We start from the raw sequence: 21,273 nt of genomic DNA, 5'->3' as shown, positions 1-21,273 counted from the left end.
TTCAATTTTTACTTTGACTTTTAATAACAAAATATGTACAGTCAAATATACAATATCACAGAGGCACCAAGTTATCAATGTACAAACTGTAGTACAATTACTTGTTTCATGATAAAAAAATTATCAAAAGTAAATTCAAAATGGCTTTTCAACAACAGTCAATCTCCTGCAAATTTAAACCTTGGCACCGCAAAAGACCAATATACTTTGCAATTGCCCTTTTTTAATGATTTTGTACCCATTTGAGATGTTGAAGATCTTCTCCTCACTAGGTTATGTACCTGGAAAGCTTTGTCAGCCAACATAGAAAGATCATTGAGGCAACCAATATTTCCTAAGTATATCAGTAACATATCTCGACATTACCAGATTCATGTAAAAACAAATCTGAATTTATTTCATATCAATCTATTCCTTTTGAAACTTTCATAAATCACACTTTTCAGGATGAAATAATGGCTTTGGGGTTGGGTGAAAGTTCAGCTTTGGGAACAGAAATTTCATCAGAGCGAAAGTCACATGGGCAAAGTGGATGAGACTATTACTTGATGTGTTATTTGAAATTGGTAACTTCATTTGGGTAATTCCATAGGTATGCATGTCAATTCCCTATATGTTTTTGTATTAAAATGTATATAAAAGGTCGTAATGCTTATCCAGGCTTTAGTAGTTCATTAATAAGTGAGGTAAAAATTGAAAAAATAGGGATCAAATTTAAAAAAAACGGTAACTGTTTTAAGGAAAAAACGGCCTTCTAGCCTTCTTTAAGTCATACAGTAGATGCGTTTACATTTATTACGTTTACATCTGTGTAGGAACAGGACAGAGATGAGCATAGAGGTGACCAAACTTATGAATATTACGATGAACTAGACTCCTTACTACCTCGGCATACTTGGACACCAGTTCTGTGAATAAGAAAAGAAAAGCAATGTTTGAAAGACTTTTACCACACTTTCATGTGAGAAAATATTGAAAAGGAGATGCTCAAAATATTGTCGTTTGAAGTGGAATATTGTTATGTTTCCTTAGTTAGCTCATCTTTTTTTAAAACATATGATTGCACAATGTATAATAGCCAAAAACAAGACAGTATTGGTGGTAATTCTATTCATACATCTAAGACAATATTGTCAGATAGAAATGTTGATGAAATGCTCTCTGGAACATTAAAAAACACATACTGCAGCCGAGCCTATTGTATTTCAATACAGCTAAATATATATTGACAGATGAATATATTTTGGAATTTCAGAAAGAGGCTTTCTATACAATGTTGCTATAGAAAGTCACCCCCCCCCCCTGGAATATAAAGGGAGTGTCCACTCAAGCATGCTAATTGATGGTCTTTGTGTCCGAGGCAAAATAGGATGAATAAAAAAGCAACCATTATAAAGGATTTCAGGCTTGAGCTGAAACAAATTACATCCTTAATGGCTGTAATCCCTTGTTTTGGTCACTCTAAATTGTAAAGCCACCAGAATCTTAGTGGATACGATCAAGAAATTCAGATCTTAACCTCCTAATGGGCTTGACAATTTGGGAAGTGAAGAAATGTTGGCACTGCAAACTTGGTATAGGCTCTTTAATATGAAATACACATTTCATTCCAATGGGTGTTACACAAAGTTAAAGTACACATTAAATGGGCTTTGAAGTTCTGAACATTTGGAAGTAGACAAGTTTACTTGATTCAAATTTATGGAGGTTTCTTTACTGGGGAGCTAGTATATTTTTAAATGAATGAACTACAATACTCAGTATCCAGTAAGTATACATTTCTTGCTGCTATGTCTGGCAAGCATCTGACCAGATTTCAGATTTGTTTGTAAATGTATAAAGTTTGAATATGTTGGTAAACATGTCTAATGATTAGGCATTACCAGTGGGATCTTCATATTAACATTATTTTTCTTTCTTTTTTTGGAGGGGGGGGGGTCATTTTGAATTGTGAAAGGAGATGTACAAATTGTAAGCTTGAAGAGAGAATATAAAAGTTTGATAGATGATTACCTTGTGGGAAAGCTCTAGAGGGTGCACCCTGCTCATCAGTTTCAATGAACACCTCCGCTATTGGTGGATTGTCCTAGAAATAATAGTAACAATACACGGATTGTTCAGATATGGTAAGATACACCTCTGTAACAAACCTCGCAAACAACATTAAGCAACATATTTTTGTATAAAGTCAATGAGATATGAGGCATCAAAAATATCTTCAGACCACTTAAAATCATGTTAAGATTTGTTCAATCATATCAGAATTAAGGTTAACAATCACATTAAGACAGTGATATAAATCCTGATCAACTGATTGGCCGGATCTCATTACATTAAAAGTTCAATACTTTGTCAACGAACAAAATTTAATCTGAAGGGAAACTGTTCAAGCATCCTTATGAAGAGAAACTGTTTACAATACTTACCCTAAGGAATGCCCAAATGTTACTGAGTAGTACATAGACCTCTCTAGGAGTTAGGTCACTAAAGATTGGATGACACTGGTTCAGGGGTGGTGGGAGGAATCCAGCCTGAAACAAAAGAAAAAAAGTATATTAACTAGGAGTCTACTGGAATCAGGTGGTCCCTATACAGAGTCTACGGGGAAAATAAAAGCTCAGTAAAACCTACATTCTACAAGGAGCAAGATTAATGTAAGATTCTCGAAAGATCATGAAACTTGATTGATCTTTTAATGGTCTTTCAATAAACTTACAATGATCTCTGACATCTTACATGATAGCAGACATTGTTTTCAGTGTGGTCTCCAAGACTTTTTTAAATGGTTCAACACAGTCTTTCAAAAAATGGCCTTCCAGTGGTGTCTCAATGAACTTCCAAAGGTCTTTTGTTGAGTCTTTTCATGATCTTTCAATAGTATCTCAAATTTTCATGTGGAGATCATCGAAAGACTCCTCAGACACCCATGAAAAATCATTGAAAGACTAGTGAAAGTCCATAGAAAGATTACCAAGATCATTTGCTGCATAAAAGATATCAATATACACTAATTGACAGCTCCTGCAACAACATTGATTTTTGCAACAGAGTGGTGATGATAAATAAAGATTTGTGGAAGATTACGATGGTGGTGGTGATGGTGATGATTTTGATTGATGAGGATGATGATGATGATGAGTATGATGATGATGATGATTACAATGATGATGGTGATGATGATGATGATGATTGTAATGATGATTATATTGATGATGGTAATGGTGGTGAAGATGGTGCTAATTATGAGGTCTTACCAGATTCATACAGTGCACAAGACGGCATGTAACAAGAAGATGACCTTTGGAATCTCCTGCTGTCTTATGACGTGATGATTCCCAATGTGAAATAAGTGTTGCCATAACACTGTATAGCAGACCAGAACAGAAACATAGTGCTGGTTTGGCTAAACACACAGAAAAACAAATAAAATTACAATTTTCCAGGAAAGGAATTCATTATTATTTAATTCAATTAAATTTGATTTAACTAAATTGAATTCATTTAATCAAGGTATTCCTACGGATGCTATATCAGACTTACCTCGTGCAATGATTTCCAGGATGTCCCAGATGAACGGATACTCATCAACCTTCTTCTTGATACTGAGATCCCTAAATATACAAAAAACAAAATTAAAAAATAGTCTTAAGTTAACTATATATGTTGCGCAAACACTTTTGTTCATAATGAAAAATCTAAATCAAGTGTAGCATGATGTTTTGAAAGACATACTCACAAGAAACTTAGATGTCACAACACAGCTATATGACATTTTCAGTAGTATCTCATGCAATTTGTTAACCCAGGGAGCTCATTTTGTTACAATTCATAACAAAAATTGCCGATCGAGAAGGGGGTAGAAGGAGAGAACTTTTCGTTTTTTGAGGTTCCAGTCTGTGCCCAGATGTCAGGAAAACTGCCACTCGTTAGACCTCCATCCATACAATCATGGTAAGTGCATAATTTCTCTTTTCACAATTCATTTGGAGAAATATTTAGACCATAAATCACGCTAGTCCCGTGAGTATGGTCAAATACATGGTAATCCCCTGGGCTCCTGCCCGCACAGCGGGCCAGAGCGCCCTGGGTTAGCAATTTGTGACCTCTGTCAGAAAGAATAGACAGAGAGATTGATTTAACACTAATCTAGACTAGAATTTAAACCACACTTATATGGAATGCTGGGCTTCGTAATACTTCTTCCATATTTGTGGCTATTGCAGTGGGTTAATTCATAAAAATTCAATACAGCCATGGCGTAATTTCCTTCAGCAAGAAATTTACCTACATTGTGCTGCACTCAACCCAGATGAGGTAAATGGGTACCTGCCAGGATTAATTCCTTGAATGCATGAGTGCTGAAAGGCAGCTTGAGCTAAAGCCGGGGTAATAATAACAGTGCGCCTCGGAATAGCATATTTCTAGATAGATGGCGCTATATGAATGCCTATCATTATTATCATTATCATAAAACTTCAACATATTTAGTTTGTTCCTATTCTTGTCATTTCATGACTCAACTGATTTTCTGGAAAATTTTTGCAACAGGAGAATTATATTTTTTAATTTGTAAACTAGTTGAACAAATGGCACTCCATAAAAGTGATGTCTGAGTTAACCCAGGTTTAAAGGTATTGTTTAACTTTGTGAGCAGCTGATTTAAAAAATTCTCAAACCAAGATGAAACATGTGTACAAGTGCATGTATTAGAACTAATAAACCCTGAAAACAACCATTATTGAGAATGAAAAGCTAAAACTACAAGGCAAACCCCGATTTTGTAAATAGGCATCTTATAGACACCTAAATAGTACACGTAAGTGTATGGGATGAAATTAAGATGGTGTTTCCGGTCACTTTATATTTCAATTTTTGAAGCACTAAATAATTATTTTCGAATGCAATTTTTTCTGGGCTTCATTTTTGTAACATATCACAGACACAGGTGACAAGTGTGACCTTCTAGCTCAGATTTTTTAAAAGTCAAACCAATGTTAACCAATCACTTTAACTAAACCATAGGTGACAGAATAACACCCAACAGAGAATTAATACATACTCACCTCTCAATGGAATGTTTAATCATTTCCTCATCTGGCCAACACTCTTCAGCATGACTTACATCAGGACACATGATCTCCATCAGTATCTCAGCCATCAGCTTCCCCGTAGCTCTGGCTACAGGCTGTCTCGATGTCTGCTGGGTTCTTGGATCTACTGGGAGAAGGTGGGCGTTGCCTGACCTGATGAGGGGGGCGGGGCGTGGTCTCACGTGGGCGCAGGATGAGATGGTCTCGACGAGAAGCTGTGAGTTGGTCTGTTTGGTCTCCTAAATGTGAATAGATTATATCTTTATATCATATTCAGGGACTGGTAACACAAAGCTCATCATGGTAGGCCGATATTTAAAGGACAAGTCCACCCCAATAAAAACTTGATTTGAATAAAAATTCAACAAGCATAACACTGAAAATTTCATCAAAATCGGATGTAAAGTAAAAAAGTTATGGCATTTTAAAGTTTCGCTTCATTTCACAAGACAGTTATATGCACATCTCGGTCGGTATGCAAATCAGGGAACTGATGACATCACTCACTCACTATTTATTTTGTATTTTATTACATGAAATATGAAATATTTTGATTTTCTCGTCATTGTCATGTTAAATGAAGTTTCATTCCTCCCTGAACATGTGGAATTCCATTATTTTAACATTTTGTGCTTCAGGCTAGGAGGTCCTAATTATCAAATTCGTAAAAATTGAAATATTGTATAATTCAAACAACAAAAAACAAGAAATAGTGAGTGAGTGACATCATCGACTCTCTCATTTGGATGTAACTGGCTCGTTCATATAACTATTTTGTTAAAAATAAGTGAAACTTTGAAACGTCATAACTTTCTTTTTTTACATCCGATTTTGATGAAATTTTCAGCATTGTGCTTGTCTGATTTTTCTCTATTGATTCAAATCAACATTTTTCTGAGGTGGACAATGTATAATCATTTATGAAACCAACATATGATAAATTATAAAGCCTTGTGCTAGAGGACCCTGCTCTAACATATCAAACACATAATAAGATTCAAAAGATTTGTAGGAGGAAAATCCAATTAAATAGTCAGCCCTTTTGTATATCTGACCCTATTTTTCTCAATTTTTACAGCACTTCACAAAATACTCAAGCCATAAGGACTCAAGTCAGAATATCATCATTTCATGTAACCTACTATAAGATACAAATGATATCAGGAATGTCCCACAAGGGGGTTGGATGTATATAATCTATGGAGTTTCCTCAAGAATTACAGAGAAAATGTACAGTAGTAGTTCCTGTTTATAGTATATTTTCCCCCTTTTCCATTCATTTATTTATTGCAGCATGAGAAAAAATACAATCATATTAAAGAAATGTTAATGAAACAATGAACTGTCTAACGTATAAATTTGACTAATTTTCAAATTTCATAGTGGATATCGGTTTTTTTTAATAACAAATGTTGACTTACAATTTCTGAAGCCTCCTGCTTGGGCATGTTCTTCCTGGCCCCCTGTCCAATAATCCCTGAATGGAATGCAGTAGATGCTCCTCTAGGAACGGTCAAAGACCCAGAAAACTCCTGGTTATGCTTCATAAGGTATGCTGATCCTAGAGATGATTCTAAGATGGATGACTGTGAATGGGACTGAGGATGCTGGGCTGAGTGATTACTAGCGTTGGCAAAAAGCAGGGAGTTATGCTGGAATAGGAGATAGGGGTAGATACAACACATGAAATCCAATGTGGTTTGGGTCCATGGTGTGGTCATATGGTTAATATAAACTGAAATTCATTTTTTGTTCTAATCCATTCAAATTTTCTAGGATCCCACAGATGAAGAGGTTACATCTGCTTTTTATTATGACATCACAGACTAATATGGTATGCATACAGGAGTTAGTGCATCAAATCATTTGCTGTAGACATTCCTTTGAAAAGAATGTTATTCCAGATGTTGTCACAGTTTTATGCACTGAAAGGAAAACGATATACCCAAAAATGCACAACTAGAAGTTTGCATGGAATCAAAATAAGAACATGTGACTAACATAGCCGCACTCACAATTTGCTAAATCCTTAAAAACACTTTTTTCATACACCATTATCATTTCATCAGGGATAAACACAATAAATCTAAATTTGTGAGTAAGGCACCTCATTAAAAGTCAGAGTCACATCATATAGCAGGAATCTCAATATTTAGGTACTAAGCATCTTCTCTATAACTTTTTGACAAGTTGCCGAAATCAAACAATAAGGAAAATCACTATCATGACAGGTGGCAGGTAATCCCAACCAGTTATATTCATAGGCCCGTATTCTGAAGTCAGGTTTAATTTAAACTCAGGTTTAAGTATGGATAGCCAATTGTTACATAAATCACTAACAGTAGAGATATAATATTTCAGCTCATTTGGCCTCAAACCATTCATAATTGTCTAGGAAGTATAAATATATTATTGTCTTCACCATCGATGAATCGGGAAAGAGCACAGTAAACATAAGAAAAGTTCAACTTAAAAAAAAATGTTGATACTTTTGGCTTCCCATACTTAAACCACAACTTTAAACCTGCTATCAGAATACCGGCCAACCAGTTTAATTCCTAGTCTGGAATGGAGAAATAATTCTTACCACTTGGACCGAACCCACAAGTAAGGATCTGAGTACGATTGTTTGGGCCATGGAATGACTACATAAGAAGGTTAGATAACTGCTACACCTTTCCAATGTCTTCAAACGATTAGCAGTATCTGAAAAATGAGAAAAGAAAAAAAATATTGCCAACATGAACGTTGAGTGGAATGGATTCCAATACTCAGGAATAACACCTAAAGCAACATATCTGTTAATTTGTTTTCCCTTGGGAAAGGGAGTTTAAGAATGGACTCTGAAGACAGTTAGTACTTTGGGTGAATTGTGGTCTAGTGGTTCTGACTCTTGTCTATCAACCAGAGGGTTATGGCTTCAAATCCCATCCATGGTGCATTTTCAGTCAGCAACATGGTGCATTCAACACTGTGCTGCCCTCAATCCAGGTGAATAGGTGTGTAGTAGGAATAATTCCTTGTATGCACTAAGTGCCACAATTAAGTGCAATCTGAAGTTAGGGTAATAATGATGGTTATTTGTTATTGCCCTCTTATAAAGTGCTATATAAATCAATCTATTTCAATCATTCTGACAAGATGATGGTTATATAATTGTATCCCGACTCCTTCAATGCCCTACCTTCAATAAGCAATGTAGCCAACAGACCCGATGGCTGCTAATAGAAAGGTTTTGCAATGTGCCAATTTCTGGCCAAAAATATCTGACATTCATTTTGTACGGATATGAAAGAAGAAGTTTAACATGTCTGTGTTATGTTATTAATTCTTGCTGCTAACTCAAAGAGGAATTGCCTTCACTTCTTACCAGCACTATGCATGGCTGCAAAGAAGAATTCTACAGACGACTGACACAAACAGATCAATGTAGACATGTCAATCATCTCAGGAAGACCAATCAGCTTCAGGAGATCTACTGTCTGACAAGCCACGCCCAGATCACCATGGTGAAGCTGACTGGCAATCATCTGAAGGTGAGAGGTCAAGTGGGTTCGAAGGTTAGAGGTCAGCTTGCTGGATTGGTTGCTAGTCTTGAAGGACAGGAGTTTGTTGAGGTTGGTCAACAGCTGCAGTGTCTGTCACAAACAAACAACAAAGGTATGAATTTATTCAAAAGAAAACTTTAAATAATCTTATATTTACAACAAGTTATTGACATTTTAGATGTACCAGTTACTAATAAGTTGATATTTACAATGGTCTAGTGTGGGTATTAATAATTTGGTTTGTATTTTCAAATTTTTACTCAATCAAATAATTGTCTTTATGATTCCTACTTAACTAGTCTCTCTTTTTTTTGATCCCCTATTTTTACCCCTATTTTACACACAGTGGCTGTTCAGACAAACCCCAATAGTTTCAAACAGCAGCATATTTTATTTATTTTTGTATCCCATATCTATGGTTTATACCTGTTTTGGTGTAGTTCTCTGTAGTTGATTGACTGATTTCTGAATAGCTGAAGGGAGTACTGCAGGGTAACTAGTCTCAATCTCAGTCAGGATACTGATGTATAAACCAATCTAATAATAATCATAGTAATACAGGATTAGAGACTTATATAGAGGAGAGTATCCAAAATTTCTTCACACAGACCCTACATCAACAATGCATCAAAATCACCACTCAAACAGAAATATGAGCATCAATAATGATCACAATTAATATGATTATTGAGATCATAATGTAAAACACTGTCATCATTATCAACATCCTCCTCCTCATCATCCATCCTTTCCTACCTTATCTGGGTTAGATTCATTAATGAGTATAAAGCTCAGTATGTCCGATGCACAGGATTCTCCAGACTGTACTGAGATAAGAGATAGAATCCGTTGCAACCATCCAACTCTGGAAAAAAAGAAATAAAATACATTGAAACAAGATGTTCATGCAAAAATTGAGTGAATGAGAAAATCTAAGATGATTATGGTAACATATTAGATATATTTACATGTATTTTGCATATTTTCCTATTTGATCAATGAGTATCGATTTAAATTTATTTGATATACTTTGTTACATATATGTCTATATTGAAATTTGGTTGTAGTACTAAGTTATTTTTACCTTGTTATTGACATTTTGGGGGAAATGTAAACTTTTGCGATTCGACTTTTGCCGCAAAGAAAGTATTTTTAATAAACCACTTTGAATTGAATTGAATTTATGATCTAAGTAATCAAGCATGATTTTTATGAAATCATTAAATAGCATTTTCCCTCCTAAAACATTCTAGCATCAATAATTGAATCTTTGTGGAATGCAAGAGGTGACAGAGGACGTATTACTTCTTCTTTCTTCCCATTTCTTTTCCTCTATAACATCTTACTTCTATTAAAAATGCTATCAAAAAGTCCATCACAACAGATTGACAAGACTTTGTATCCAACAATGACGAAAACTTAAATTCTGAGTCACACAAGCATATCATTCACTTACATTATCTGAACCAAAAATCATCAAAACAGTTAAGTTTGTTTATCTTTGGATCCGAAATACACTTGAACAAGACATAAAAATTGTTTTTTACAAACAAATCTTTTGAGGTAATAATACCCATACTAAGTAACATGTATATTGTGCTTGATACAAATGTTTCTAAGAGCTGCACATTGTTACCCCAGCTTTAGGACAGCTACCCTGGTCAGGTGCTCCGGTATTCAAAGAATTCCTTCATATTGGTGTGGGTAACCATTTACTACACCTGGGTGAAGACTGGCTAATGTGATTAAAGCCTTGCCAATTACAAAGCAATAATAAAATTCCCTTGGGGATGACAACAGATATCAATTCATAACACAACAAAAGATAGAACTATATTATTAATTAAAACAAGGATAGTTCATAACTACAGTATATCACCTTCTTCCTTGAGAGCTGATGATGTCATCACACAGGAGAGAGGTATGCTTCTGTAGTTCATTGAGAAATGGTATGTTACCATTCTCTTGACTGAGCTGTGGACCTACAAGAAGGGATAGGTTACCAGACTGGCTGTAGGCTGATCGCTGAAGATCTAATAGAAGGAGATCCTGTGAACAATATGTGGGGTTTAAATAATTGTAATGATTTTTTTTTCACATTATAGTGAACATCAGTTCGAATTAGATTAACAAAGGAGTAAATTCCATGAATTTGTGATGACTATTAAAGGGCAATTCTATAGTATAAACCTTTTTGTACATCCAACCCCCACCCTCTTTGTTTCCTTTTCTTACTTCACTTCATGAATGACACAAGTCACAACAGTTTAAAGGCATTTACAGCCTTTCATATGAACTATAAAAACAGAGACAAATCTTTTTAAGAAAGGTTCAGACAAACATATTTATAGAATTATTCTATGTCACTAAAATAAAGTGTCATGAAAGAATGAAATAAACAAAGAGGAAAAATAACAAGCAGATTTCTCATCACTCACCAATATCAGGGCACACGTGTCTTGGACCATCTTGTTGACCTTTGATCCTTCTTTGACCGTCGTTGACCCCTGTTCATCACAGCCTGTATCCAGTAAGAAGAGTAGAAGGTTGAATGCTCCACTACCGGATCGACAGATGAGATGAATGATGAGGGTGAGAAGACTGTCTCTGTCTCGCTTCAACACCACCGAGTCACGGAACTGCTCTGAGATTCGGTTAAGTACCTCTGGAGTCACTTCAGGGAAAACCGATAAAACCAATAAAGAATAAAGTCAGCTTACTAATATTTTCATTTATTTGCATTAGAGCACTATTCCAGCAATATGTTGGTCTAGCTAATGTAAATTCCATGCTCCCTAACCATTTTTAATTGGTTAATAATATTTGGGTACAAATGGATTTTGCAAGAAAGTGGTTTTGGAGAACTTACAGGCTTGAACAAAATCCGTTGTGATTATTTTGAGGAGCATAGGTGACATTGTAGCAAGCTGAAGAAGGAATGGTACGGTGAAGACATCATGTTCCTTCTTACCATCAAGGCTTTCCTGAAGAAAGAAAAGAGAAAGAAAGAATGATTATGGCATTGGTCAATTAAAAAAGGAGGAAAGTTATAAACACGAATAAAATGACTGAGTTATTTAGTGGTTGCATTTTTTGCATAAATTGGAAATTAAAAAATAAATGTTTATTTCTTAAGTATACCTGAAACAAATCTAGCAAGGCTTTACGGATGTCTTGGGAATGCTGTGAGGTCAGATGACCTAGGATTCCTACAACTGACGCAACCTTCGGAACCTTGGTTTCCGTGGCAATGAGCTGGCCCTCTGTTGACTGGCTGGAGCAAAAGTCTTTGAGTCCACAAGAGAGAACACGGGTGATGATGGTGGTTGGGAAGCATGAACTAGAATGACAACAAGAGGAAAATGTAAAATAAAATTTTACATTTTAAGTATTGCTACAGATTGGTTAAAATCTACCATGAACTGAAGAGGGGTAAGGGCTGCAGGAAGGGTGGTTGAATGGTGTTACATGGTGGGTAATAAAGGAAGGGGGCTGCATCAATATGGACGACTCATACATGAAGAGGCACACTACACTGTGTTATCAAGTCAGCAAATATGTCAAGATGATTACAATACGGGCAATGCCATAAAAATGAAATAATTCATTTTTGATGTCTGACCCCCATTTTTTCCATTTCACTTCACCTCACAAACTGCTCAAGCCATGATAATTTGAGAACATTGCAAGTTTGCAACCTGTCAACTACACTAGAAAACAAGAGACAAATCATTCAAGGAAGGTCCAAGTTATAGAGGGATGAACATGCATAATTTATGGAATTGCCCTAAAGTTTACTGAGGAATATACATGCAAAATGAATATACGAAACTCTTTTATAGGGCAACTCCATAACATAATTAACCCTTTTATTCTTAACCCATTTTGTCCATTCTTATTCCAGTTCCTTATCTCCTCGAAGCCACGATACTTTAAAGGCATTACAACTTGTCATATGAATTAGAAAACAGAAACAAATTATCCGAGAAAAGACCCAAATATAGAGGGATGGACATATATGCACCTACTAAACTCTACTTTGGTAACCTTACCCTATATGTGCTACAACCCAGTCAAAGTGAGGCGAGTGTTGAACAGAGGTATTAAGGAGAGCATCCACACATGGGTCAGGGCAAGAAGAACTCATTGCTGCTATACAGTGTGTTGCTAGATCCATGATGGTTCTTGTCGCTGAGACAAAAAGAAATAAAAATAGTTAATGGGTTTTAAAATGATAAAAGAATTTAGCAACTTATAACACACTGATTCACTGTTAGCATTTGTTCTCTCATAGTTGTTGTATTACACTTATATTATGCTTGAAAATAAGCTGATATTTTTTTTAGTAATGCATCCATCTTCATTAACAGGGGGGTTTTCAGACTAATATCATGCTTTAGTGCTAATAATGCACACAACTTGGTAGCATGGATCCCATGAGCATGATCTTTATGATGAGAGGAGTGTTTAAGTCTGATTTTTTAGTCAGACTTATATCTTTGTGAAACACTCCCTTTCTCAAGGTGGTCTTCTGGCTGCTAACATCCATACATTGTTAAGAAAATAACCATGAACAAACAATATTAATACCAAAGAAAACAAAAAGTTGAAGATTTGATGAGAGCTGTTACCTTTACAAGTCATCCAGAGCTGTAGCAGTTCATTGAGGTTTGAAGGATGAGGTACACCTCTACGACTGGCATAATTACTACTGATCTGACCAAGCAGAGCAATTGACCACTAGGGATTTAAGTGGGACAGCAGAAAAATATTAATTATAAAAAAAATACTTCTTCAATCAAAGTAGTATACATTTATGTTTTAATAATTGCTGCAAAAGTGGAAGTCTGCATACTATGTATTAATACATTATCCTGATGAGATATAATTGTACATTTGAAGAAGCAATGAAACATGTTGCAACTCAGATATTATTTTATTGAACATTGTCTTTAAGTTTCAAATAGTTCATTGATGGTTGTAACTAGATGTAAAAATTTGCTTAAGGAGGAACAAAAAGCATCACTGAACTAAGCATACGTACCAACAATACATAGGCCTAAAGAGTTAGGATTAGGCCCGTTTCGGGTACACGTGTACACGCACGGTCAAGTCAGTGCACGTGTACAAAATTCCATCACCGTGTACACGGTAGCATCTGCATAAAGCTTGCGTGGGACTGTAAAGTCAGTGAACAAGCTCACAGCCTCACATTAATTCTTAGTTCTCAGACACTGCACATGTTTTAATCACTAATATGTCAATATATTTCAATTAACCTAGAGTGAGTTTACTTCCAAAATCGCCGATTTAATCCACATTTATTCTGAAGACTCAAGTTTTTGTACCACACGAAATGGGTATGCTCCGGTCAGTGCAGGGCCCTAGTTAGCGCCGACGTTCGTTGGATGCGCATTTTGCATACTGTACCGTACATGCATGCACAGATCGCTGCAGAATTGAGTGTAACTGAAGTTATCGATTGATTTTCAATATTTTATTTATTTTTAATTTTTATTTTTAATTTTTATCAATGATTTACCATATTGCACAGACAAACTCAAGTTTATTTTGTTTGCTGATGACACCAACATTTTAATCTCCAGTGATTCATTTTCTTCATTAAATACTTTACTTAATACTGAACTGAAGAAAGTCTCACTTTGGTTCTCTTCAAATAAACTTTTATTGAATACAGAAAAATCTAATTATGTATATTTTCATATCAACTCAAAAAATTCACCACAGCAATCTTTGGATAATTTTCAAATAAAAATGAATGATAAAATTATTGAACATGTCCATCATACAAAGTTTTTAGGTGTTTTAATAGATGAAAAATTATCATGGAGTATTCATATTTCTACTATTACAAATAAGGTAGCAAAAAATGTTGGTGTTATCAGCAAACTCCGTCATATTCTCCCTCAACGAGTTCTTTTGACTTTATATAATACATTAATCTTATCTTACCTAAGTTATTGCAATATTGTATGGGCTAATACTTATCATTCAAAACTACAACCATTGTATCTTCTCCAAAAGAAAGTAGTCAGAATATGCACTCATTCTCATTATTTGGCACATACAAAAGATCTTTTTATTCAACTGAATGTACTTAATATATTTAATCTAAATGATTACCAATGTGCAATACTTATATTTAAAAATGAAAATAATATTCTTCCTAGCACAGTTTCATGTATGGTAAATAAAAATTGTAATATACATACTTATAACACAAGAACTAGGGAAAATTATCATTTATACCCAGTTGCAAAAAATTATACACTTCAATCTTTTCGACATCGTGCCCCAAAAGTTTGGAATAGTCTCTCAATTGAAATTCGATCTCGTAAAACACTTAACGAATTTAAAAGGAAGCTTAAGAAATATTTGCTGACATCTTGAATATTTTAGATATGCTGCTTTGTATAGGGTTGTGTGGTATCTGTCCTATTCTTCTGTTAATTTAATTTTGATCAATATAGTTTTATATCTGGTTTTATTTCAATATTGACAATAATTTATTTCCCCCTACTAGGGTAGCCTGCTCGACAAGCCATCTGGCTTTTTTTGGCTTTCCCCTAATTCCTGTAAATTGCAATATGTTAACATTATTCGTATATACCATGTATACCAAATTATTGTTTAATCCTTGTTTCTATTGTGTGTAGATATATGTATTTTCTTAATGTTATTTTTATATGGAATTTGAAATAAAATGAACTGAACTGAACTTTTATTGCCAATTTGAGGAGCGTGTGTTTGTAGGCTTGTAGCACATGTGTATGAGCATATAACACGTAACTGGTGATTTTCGAAAGCGTTCTTCAATCACTTTTAGAGCCAATTTGAGAATCACCAATTGCGACAGCAATCATTGCTCCAGTTACGTGTTATACGCTCATAAACACACGCTCCTCAAATTGGCAATAAAATAATGAAAATTAATCGATAACTTCAGTTACACTTAATTCTGCAGCGATCTGTGCATGTATGTACGGTACAGTATGCAAAATGCGCATCCAACGAACGTCGGCGCTAACTAGGGCCCTGCACTGATTTACTTTTGCATTCTTTATTAATTTAATGCGCTGCTAAGCTGAGTAAACTTTTTAATTGCACCAATTTTTGTGGATTGATACTTCTAACTTCTCAGGTAAGCTTTAAAACCGTGACTTAGGCTACATGTAGGAAACACTGAAAAAATACTGTAACTCACTCTCACTCAGTGTTTACGTGTACACGACCGAAAAACACGCCGTGTACACGTGCATCAAAAATGGACTTTCAAACCGGGCCTAGTTAGGATACACAGTTGTGTTTAATAATGTTTCAGTAGAATGGTCTCAGTCTAATTAAGCATGACTGTTTAGCAGATAGGAATGATTCTGCTGATTTAAGATTTCATTTATTAAACAGTTTTAATTTATTCGATAGTTAAATTGATTATGAAAGAATCTTACAGCAGAGAGGATGGGAGACCAAGCTGAAGGACTGTCTTCTATCAGTTTCTTGAGCACCTTGTAAATATCTTCAATTAATTCACCTAGGTGAAGACCCATGCTTGCTGTACAGACAATAAAAATAAACAGTGTCAGAGAGAAATACATATATATATATATATAGCTTTACATTGAGATGATTGTGGGGCACGATTAAATGCAAAATGTGAAAAGTCATATTTGCACAAATCAGGTCACACATTGGCCAATACAAACAAAGGAAAACACAAAGATAAAAATTGCCGTGAAGGAAATCAAAATACAGCAAAGTCTAAATTTATCTATCATGAGAGAAGAAAGGGTGAGACAGGGAGGAAGAAAAGGAGAAATATACAAAGGTCAAAGAGATGGAGAAAGAAAATGAGGAAAAGGGAAGTGAGTAATAAGAGGAACAACTTGATGGTGAAGACAAAAATGAAGAAAAACAAAAGGCTGATGTTAAACATACATGCCCCTTCTCCTTCCAGCTCATACAAATACAAGTTGACACTCTCATCAAAGACATGGCAAAGAAAATCCAAGACAGCTGTGCGGGCAGCTGGTAGTGTCTTTAGAAGATGGAGTGCATAACGTGCGTGTTCTTCACTTGAGAGCTTTCGTCCATTACGGATGTCGACACCCTTCACAAAAGTGCGAACGTTGGACAGGATATCCTGTAGTCAAAAGAAATTAAAAAAAAAAAAACAATCTAATATCTGTTAATTACATATTTTGTCTAAAATCCAGTCTATGACTTAGAAGGGCACATTAATTAATCACCATCACATAGGGGGGCCCTCTGTCTGCGCACCTATTACAAAAAACACATTTAGATCTAACTTAAGAATCAAGATTAAACGTGAACGCCTTTTTTATACCAAACATTCAGTTGATAAGGTTTCTTAGTTTATATTCTTAGACTATATGAATAATTGTGCAAAAAATCTCATCAAAATTTGAAAGGATTATGATTTTCTTGGAAAAACCTTGTCCTTGGGCAGTCATTTTCAGATTGAACAAAACAAAATGATGCCCCATGACTGTATTTTTGAGGCAGTCAGTGTCACATATGAATCAAACATGACAAATTCAATATTTTCCACCACTTTTAGTCAGATTTTTAAAATAAATAAGACCTAGGCCGAGGCATATACATTGCAGGTGTTAAGTTTGTGGTTCCCTGAGTAAGAGTAGTTCCTTGGGCATGTTAGCTGCCAAGCTTAAGAGGAATTTCCGCTCCAAGCTAAGACAGTCAAGAGCTTCTTGCAAAAATGGGCTTCTCACAGAAATCGAGGAGGCTCACGAGCATAACGACAGGCTGTTTTACACACATTTTTTAAAAGGAAATAACTGGCACTGCAGCATCTGAATTTGGGAGGCCATTGCTACTCAGGGATGGATATCATCCAGGGCTGGACACAATACTTCCAAGAGTTGTCAACTCCCAATTACTACAGGTCAGAAAGTGGGATTCAGAGTAATTCACAGTATCTTGATGATCAAGCTCTCTGCAAATCCAAGTTTGTGTTTTCTTCGAAAGAACTCCAGACAGCTATCTCCTTTTTAAAGACTGGCAAGGCCTGTGGTCCTGACAACATATATCCTGAACATCTTCTGTACAATGGATATACTGCAAGGACTCTTATCCTCATCCTTATGAACTGGATGGTTGGCTTGAAACACATCCCACCAAGCCTCAAGGATGGCCTTGCGATCCCTCTACATAAAGGTGGTGGTAAAGATTCAGCAGTTCCAAGAAATTACAGAGGCATCACCCTAACCCTTGTCTTGGGCAAGCTGCTAGAACTGTTGATAAAGCCCAAACTCATCAATCACTTGCTGGAGCATGACATCCCACACCAGCTGCAATATGGCTTTCAACAGGAAGGGTCTTGCTTATTAGCTGGTAAAGCTTTTGACTTAGGTAGTCACTGAACTGAGCAACCATTGTTCATTGCATTGCTTGACGCTCAAAAACATTTGACAGGGTATGGCAAGAAGGTCTGCTCTAAAAAATCTACTCCACACATCCGTCTGAATTTCTGCTGGACCCCATTGCAGAATTCTACAATAACTGTTCAAGTAAGGTACTATGGGACCACTCAGTGGGTCCATCATTCAAGGTTCTCCAAGGAGTAAGGCAGGGTGGTGTGTTGTCTCCAATAATCTACACTTTCTACATCGAAGATCTCATTAAATTCATCAGACCACTGTCTGTAAAATCAAGGATCTCTATGTTGGTATCATAGCATTTGCTGACGACATAGCGCTTCTCAGTAACAGCCCGACAGAGGTCCAGGAATACTTAATGTTACTCTACGATACACCCAGAATTGGAGATAAAAGATAAACCCCTCTAAGAGTGCCATTATAGTGTTCAACCACCACAAAGATCATGGTCTATCTTGACACACAAATGGAGAGTCTATCATCAAGGTCTCAGCCCATAAACACATTGGGATTACTAGGACTTGGGATGTACAGTTCAACTTTGCAACAGAGGCTATCTCAAAAGGATACAAAGCGCTCTTTGCTCTTGTCGGGACATCTCCTTTCAGTGCTAGAGTTGTACCTCACATCGCCACCAAGCTTTGGTCAACCTTCTGTGTCCCACACATGCTATATGGCTGCTCTTGTGTGTCTTTCTCCAAGGCCATGTTGAATAGAAAGTTTCACTCTCGTTATGGACCAGAAGACCAAAGCCCAAGGCTACTGACTTCAGTGACTTGTATCCTGGACATATAGCTAATCCAAGGCATTTTAACCTCCATCTGATATAATTATCTTACCTTTGTCTGCTTGATTTCTTTTTTAAAGCTTCGCAAAATGATCGCGCGCGAATTAAGGTCACACTTTTTATGACAATTTTTCAGCCGAGCGCACCTAGTCGATAGCCATGGAATTTTGAGATTGTGATACGAGCGAAACCCTTGACCTACTACATAATTCTGTAAAGCTCTAATTCAATTTGTTGCTTTTTACACTTATTTCTTCCTACTCATCATTTATGTATTTGTGTATCCCCTGTTTTGTTTACTTTTTGTTTGCGCTTTTATTTATTCCTTTATTTTTCTTGTCGTATTGATATTTTTAAGGGACTCTCACTGCATATTCTTTGGAGCCTTTAACCAACAAGCTCTGCTTTTACCTTTAGCTCCCCATATGATATCCACACCTCACATTTTCTTTCTTTGTCATTATATTACAACCATTTACAAGAATGCATTATTGTACTTTTTTCTATTGTTATATTAAGAATACATTTATTTATGCTTCCCTATGATAATTTGTGTTGTATAATATTGTTTGTATTGTATAATATTATTGTTTGTACTGAGTTGTTGATATTGTTGAACATATGGTATGTTTGATATGGATAAAACCTAAACCTTGAAACCCTTGAAAACTTTGGGATCTTGCCCTCCATCTGTTTTTTATGACTTTGTGTGAACTGTGAGATATTTTTGATTGAAAATCAACTTCATGATGAATTTTAAAATCAATGTGCACAAATTATGGTAGGAGATCAAGTTCAATTTTGTCTCTATTAATCCATATTGGAATTTTTTTGTTCACAACTTCAAGTCATTTTAACATAAAAAATGTCATATTAAAACATCCAAAACCATTAATAGTAATTCATTTATAAGAATTACATACAGAGAAAGTAAATATCCATTTACATTAAGACTAAACTCAGAAGTGTTAACATTAATTCCAAAAAGTTAATGTACTCTCTCCAAACATGCCAAAGCAAAAAAATACACGTTAATATCAACATTTCATTACGATTACAATTTACAATTAAAATTTACAGTTTAAAATTTCCTTACAATGCAATTCATGCGATTTGAAATAATAGCATGAAGTATAGCACGTTAAATCCTAAACACACAAAAAGCTATACTATTTTGCTATCAAAAAGAATTGAATTAGAATGTGTGTGATCAATATTTCAATACAAGCATACCCAGTTGTTGTGTATCCGGACGGGTTGTGTGTCCGGACGATCAATTTTAGAATGTCTTTGGAAAAAAAATACAAGCGAAGTTTCATCAATTATTAACTAGTACAAAATGTTAGGAAATATTATAAAGAACAAAACAGAAAATTATTAGAAGTAATGAATTCACATTTTTAGTGTAATCCACAGACAAAAAAGAAGGCTTCAAAAAGATAAAAAAGTGTCCGGACACCCGACCCCCCCCGGGGGGGGGCACTCGACCAAAAAAGTGGTGGGGTGTGCCGCGGGCGAGACAAAAAACGGGGGCCTCGGAGCGGGCTAATTGTAAAAAGGAGGGTCCTCGGAACGGGCTTCGGAACTACAAATGTTTGTGAAAACGGGGGTCCTTGGAACGAGTCGCCTGCATGTGAGTGCGCATATGCATCCCCATGGAACGGGCATACGTGCATACAGCTAGCCCGGCGGCACGGGCGCCGGGTGCGCTAGCACAGAGGCAATGGTCGGACCTCGCTCAGCGGCCGCTTTTCACCAAAATTTCGGCTCATTGTAGCAGATCAATGCGACCGGAACGGCGTAACGGAAAATATGCGAAGCTTTGGAGCGGATTTCTTTCTTCGCTTTTCACGATAAGAAGAAAATGCTATGCCTTGGAGCGGCTTTCTCTGTTCTTTTTCTCAAGACGAAAATGCTATGCCTTGGAACGGAAATTTGATTGTGAAAATGGGGGTCCCCTCCGCGGGACATACCCACTATGCATTATATACTGAGTGCCCCCCCGGGGACCACCCATCCCACTATTGCATTTCAAAATACAAAAAAAAATCATTTTCTTCTCAAGCATGAAGACTAACATGTCAACTAACGCTATCCCGTAAGTTATCTAGCTTCTATAAAATTATATATAATTAAAATCGGCTAGAAATGGCCTTTATTGGATTTAAAAGAGTTATGTTGGCATACCCGTGTTTCTTCTGAATCCATTGCTGCAAAAACTCAAACGAAAATCAGCTTAAGAATGGATCAGCCGATGATAAATTCGAGCAAAATTGGCAGGCAATTCAATTCACTGCGAGCACTGAGCTGTTCCACAGCACCTTTTACTGGAATTTGAATATGGGCGGACAATTTTTTAAATTTTAATTGACTAAAAATAGAAATTTACTAAAATAAATAATTCAAAAAAG

The 21,273-nt window shown here is 35.8% G+C and overlaps 1 protein-coding gene across 1 annotated transcript; it reads right to left on the bottom strand.

Moving 5' to 3' along the window:
* Positions 1-21,172, bottom strand: LOC121428699 (integrator complex subunit 5-like). Its single transcript, XM_041625508.1, has 20 exons — positions 21,050-21,172; positions 16,595-16,799; positions 16,108-16,211; positions 13,270-13,378; positions 12,691-12,829; positions 11,780-11,978; positions 11,508-11,622; positions 11,077-11,312; positions 10,518-10,687; positions 9,395-9,503; positions 9,065-9,175; positions 8,461-8,728; positions 7,678-7,796; positions 6,512-6,742; positions 5,064-5,329; positions 3,541-3,611; positions 3,255-3,403; positions 2,427-2,531; positions 2,014-2,086; positions 1-908 (listed from the first exon to the last, which is right to left on the bottom strand). The coding sequence occupies exons 1-20, from the start codon at positions 21,068-21,070 to the stop codon at positions 802-804; spliced, it is 2,907 nt and encodes a 968-aa protein (XP_041481442.1). The 5' UTR covers positions 21,071-21,172; the 3' UTR covers positions 1-801.
* Positions 21,173-21,273: the final 101 nt, after the last annotated feature.

Source organism: Lytechinus variegatus, chromosome 15, assembly GCF_018143015.1.
Source record: "Lytechinus variegatus isolate NC3 chromosome 15, Lvar_3.0, whole genome shotgun sequence".
In the NCBI taxonomy this organism is placed as follows: domain Eukaryota; kingdom Metazoa; phylum Echinodermata; class Echinoidea; order Temnopleuroida; family Toxopneustidae; genus Lytechinus; species Lytechinus variegatus.
This window is presented reverse-complemented; position numbering and strand designations above follow the sequence as displayed.

Excerpts from the sequence above, each read along its gene's own strand:
- LOC121428699 (XM_041625508.1), bottom strand. The coding sequence starts at position 21,070 with ATGGATTCAGAAGAAACACGG. Across the intron at positions 9,504-10,517 it reads ATCAGCTCTCAAGGAAGAAG|AGTTGGATGGTTGCAACGGA; the intron begins GTGATATACTGT and ends CTTTTTTTCCAG. Across the intron at positions 909-2,013 it reads CTCTAGAGCTTTCCCACAAG|AACTGGTGTCCAAGTATGCC; the intron begins GTAATCATCTAT and ends TCTTATTCACAG.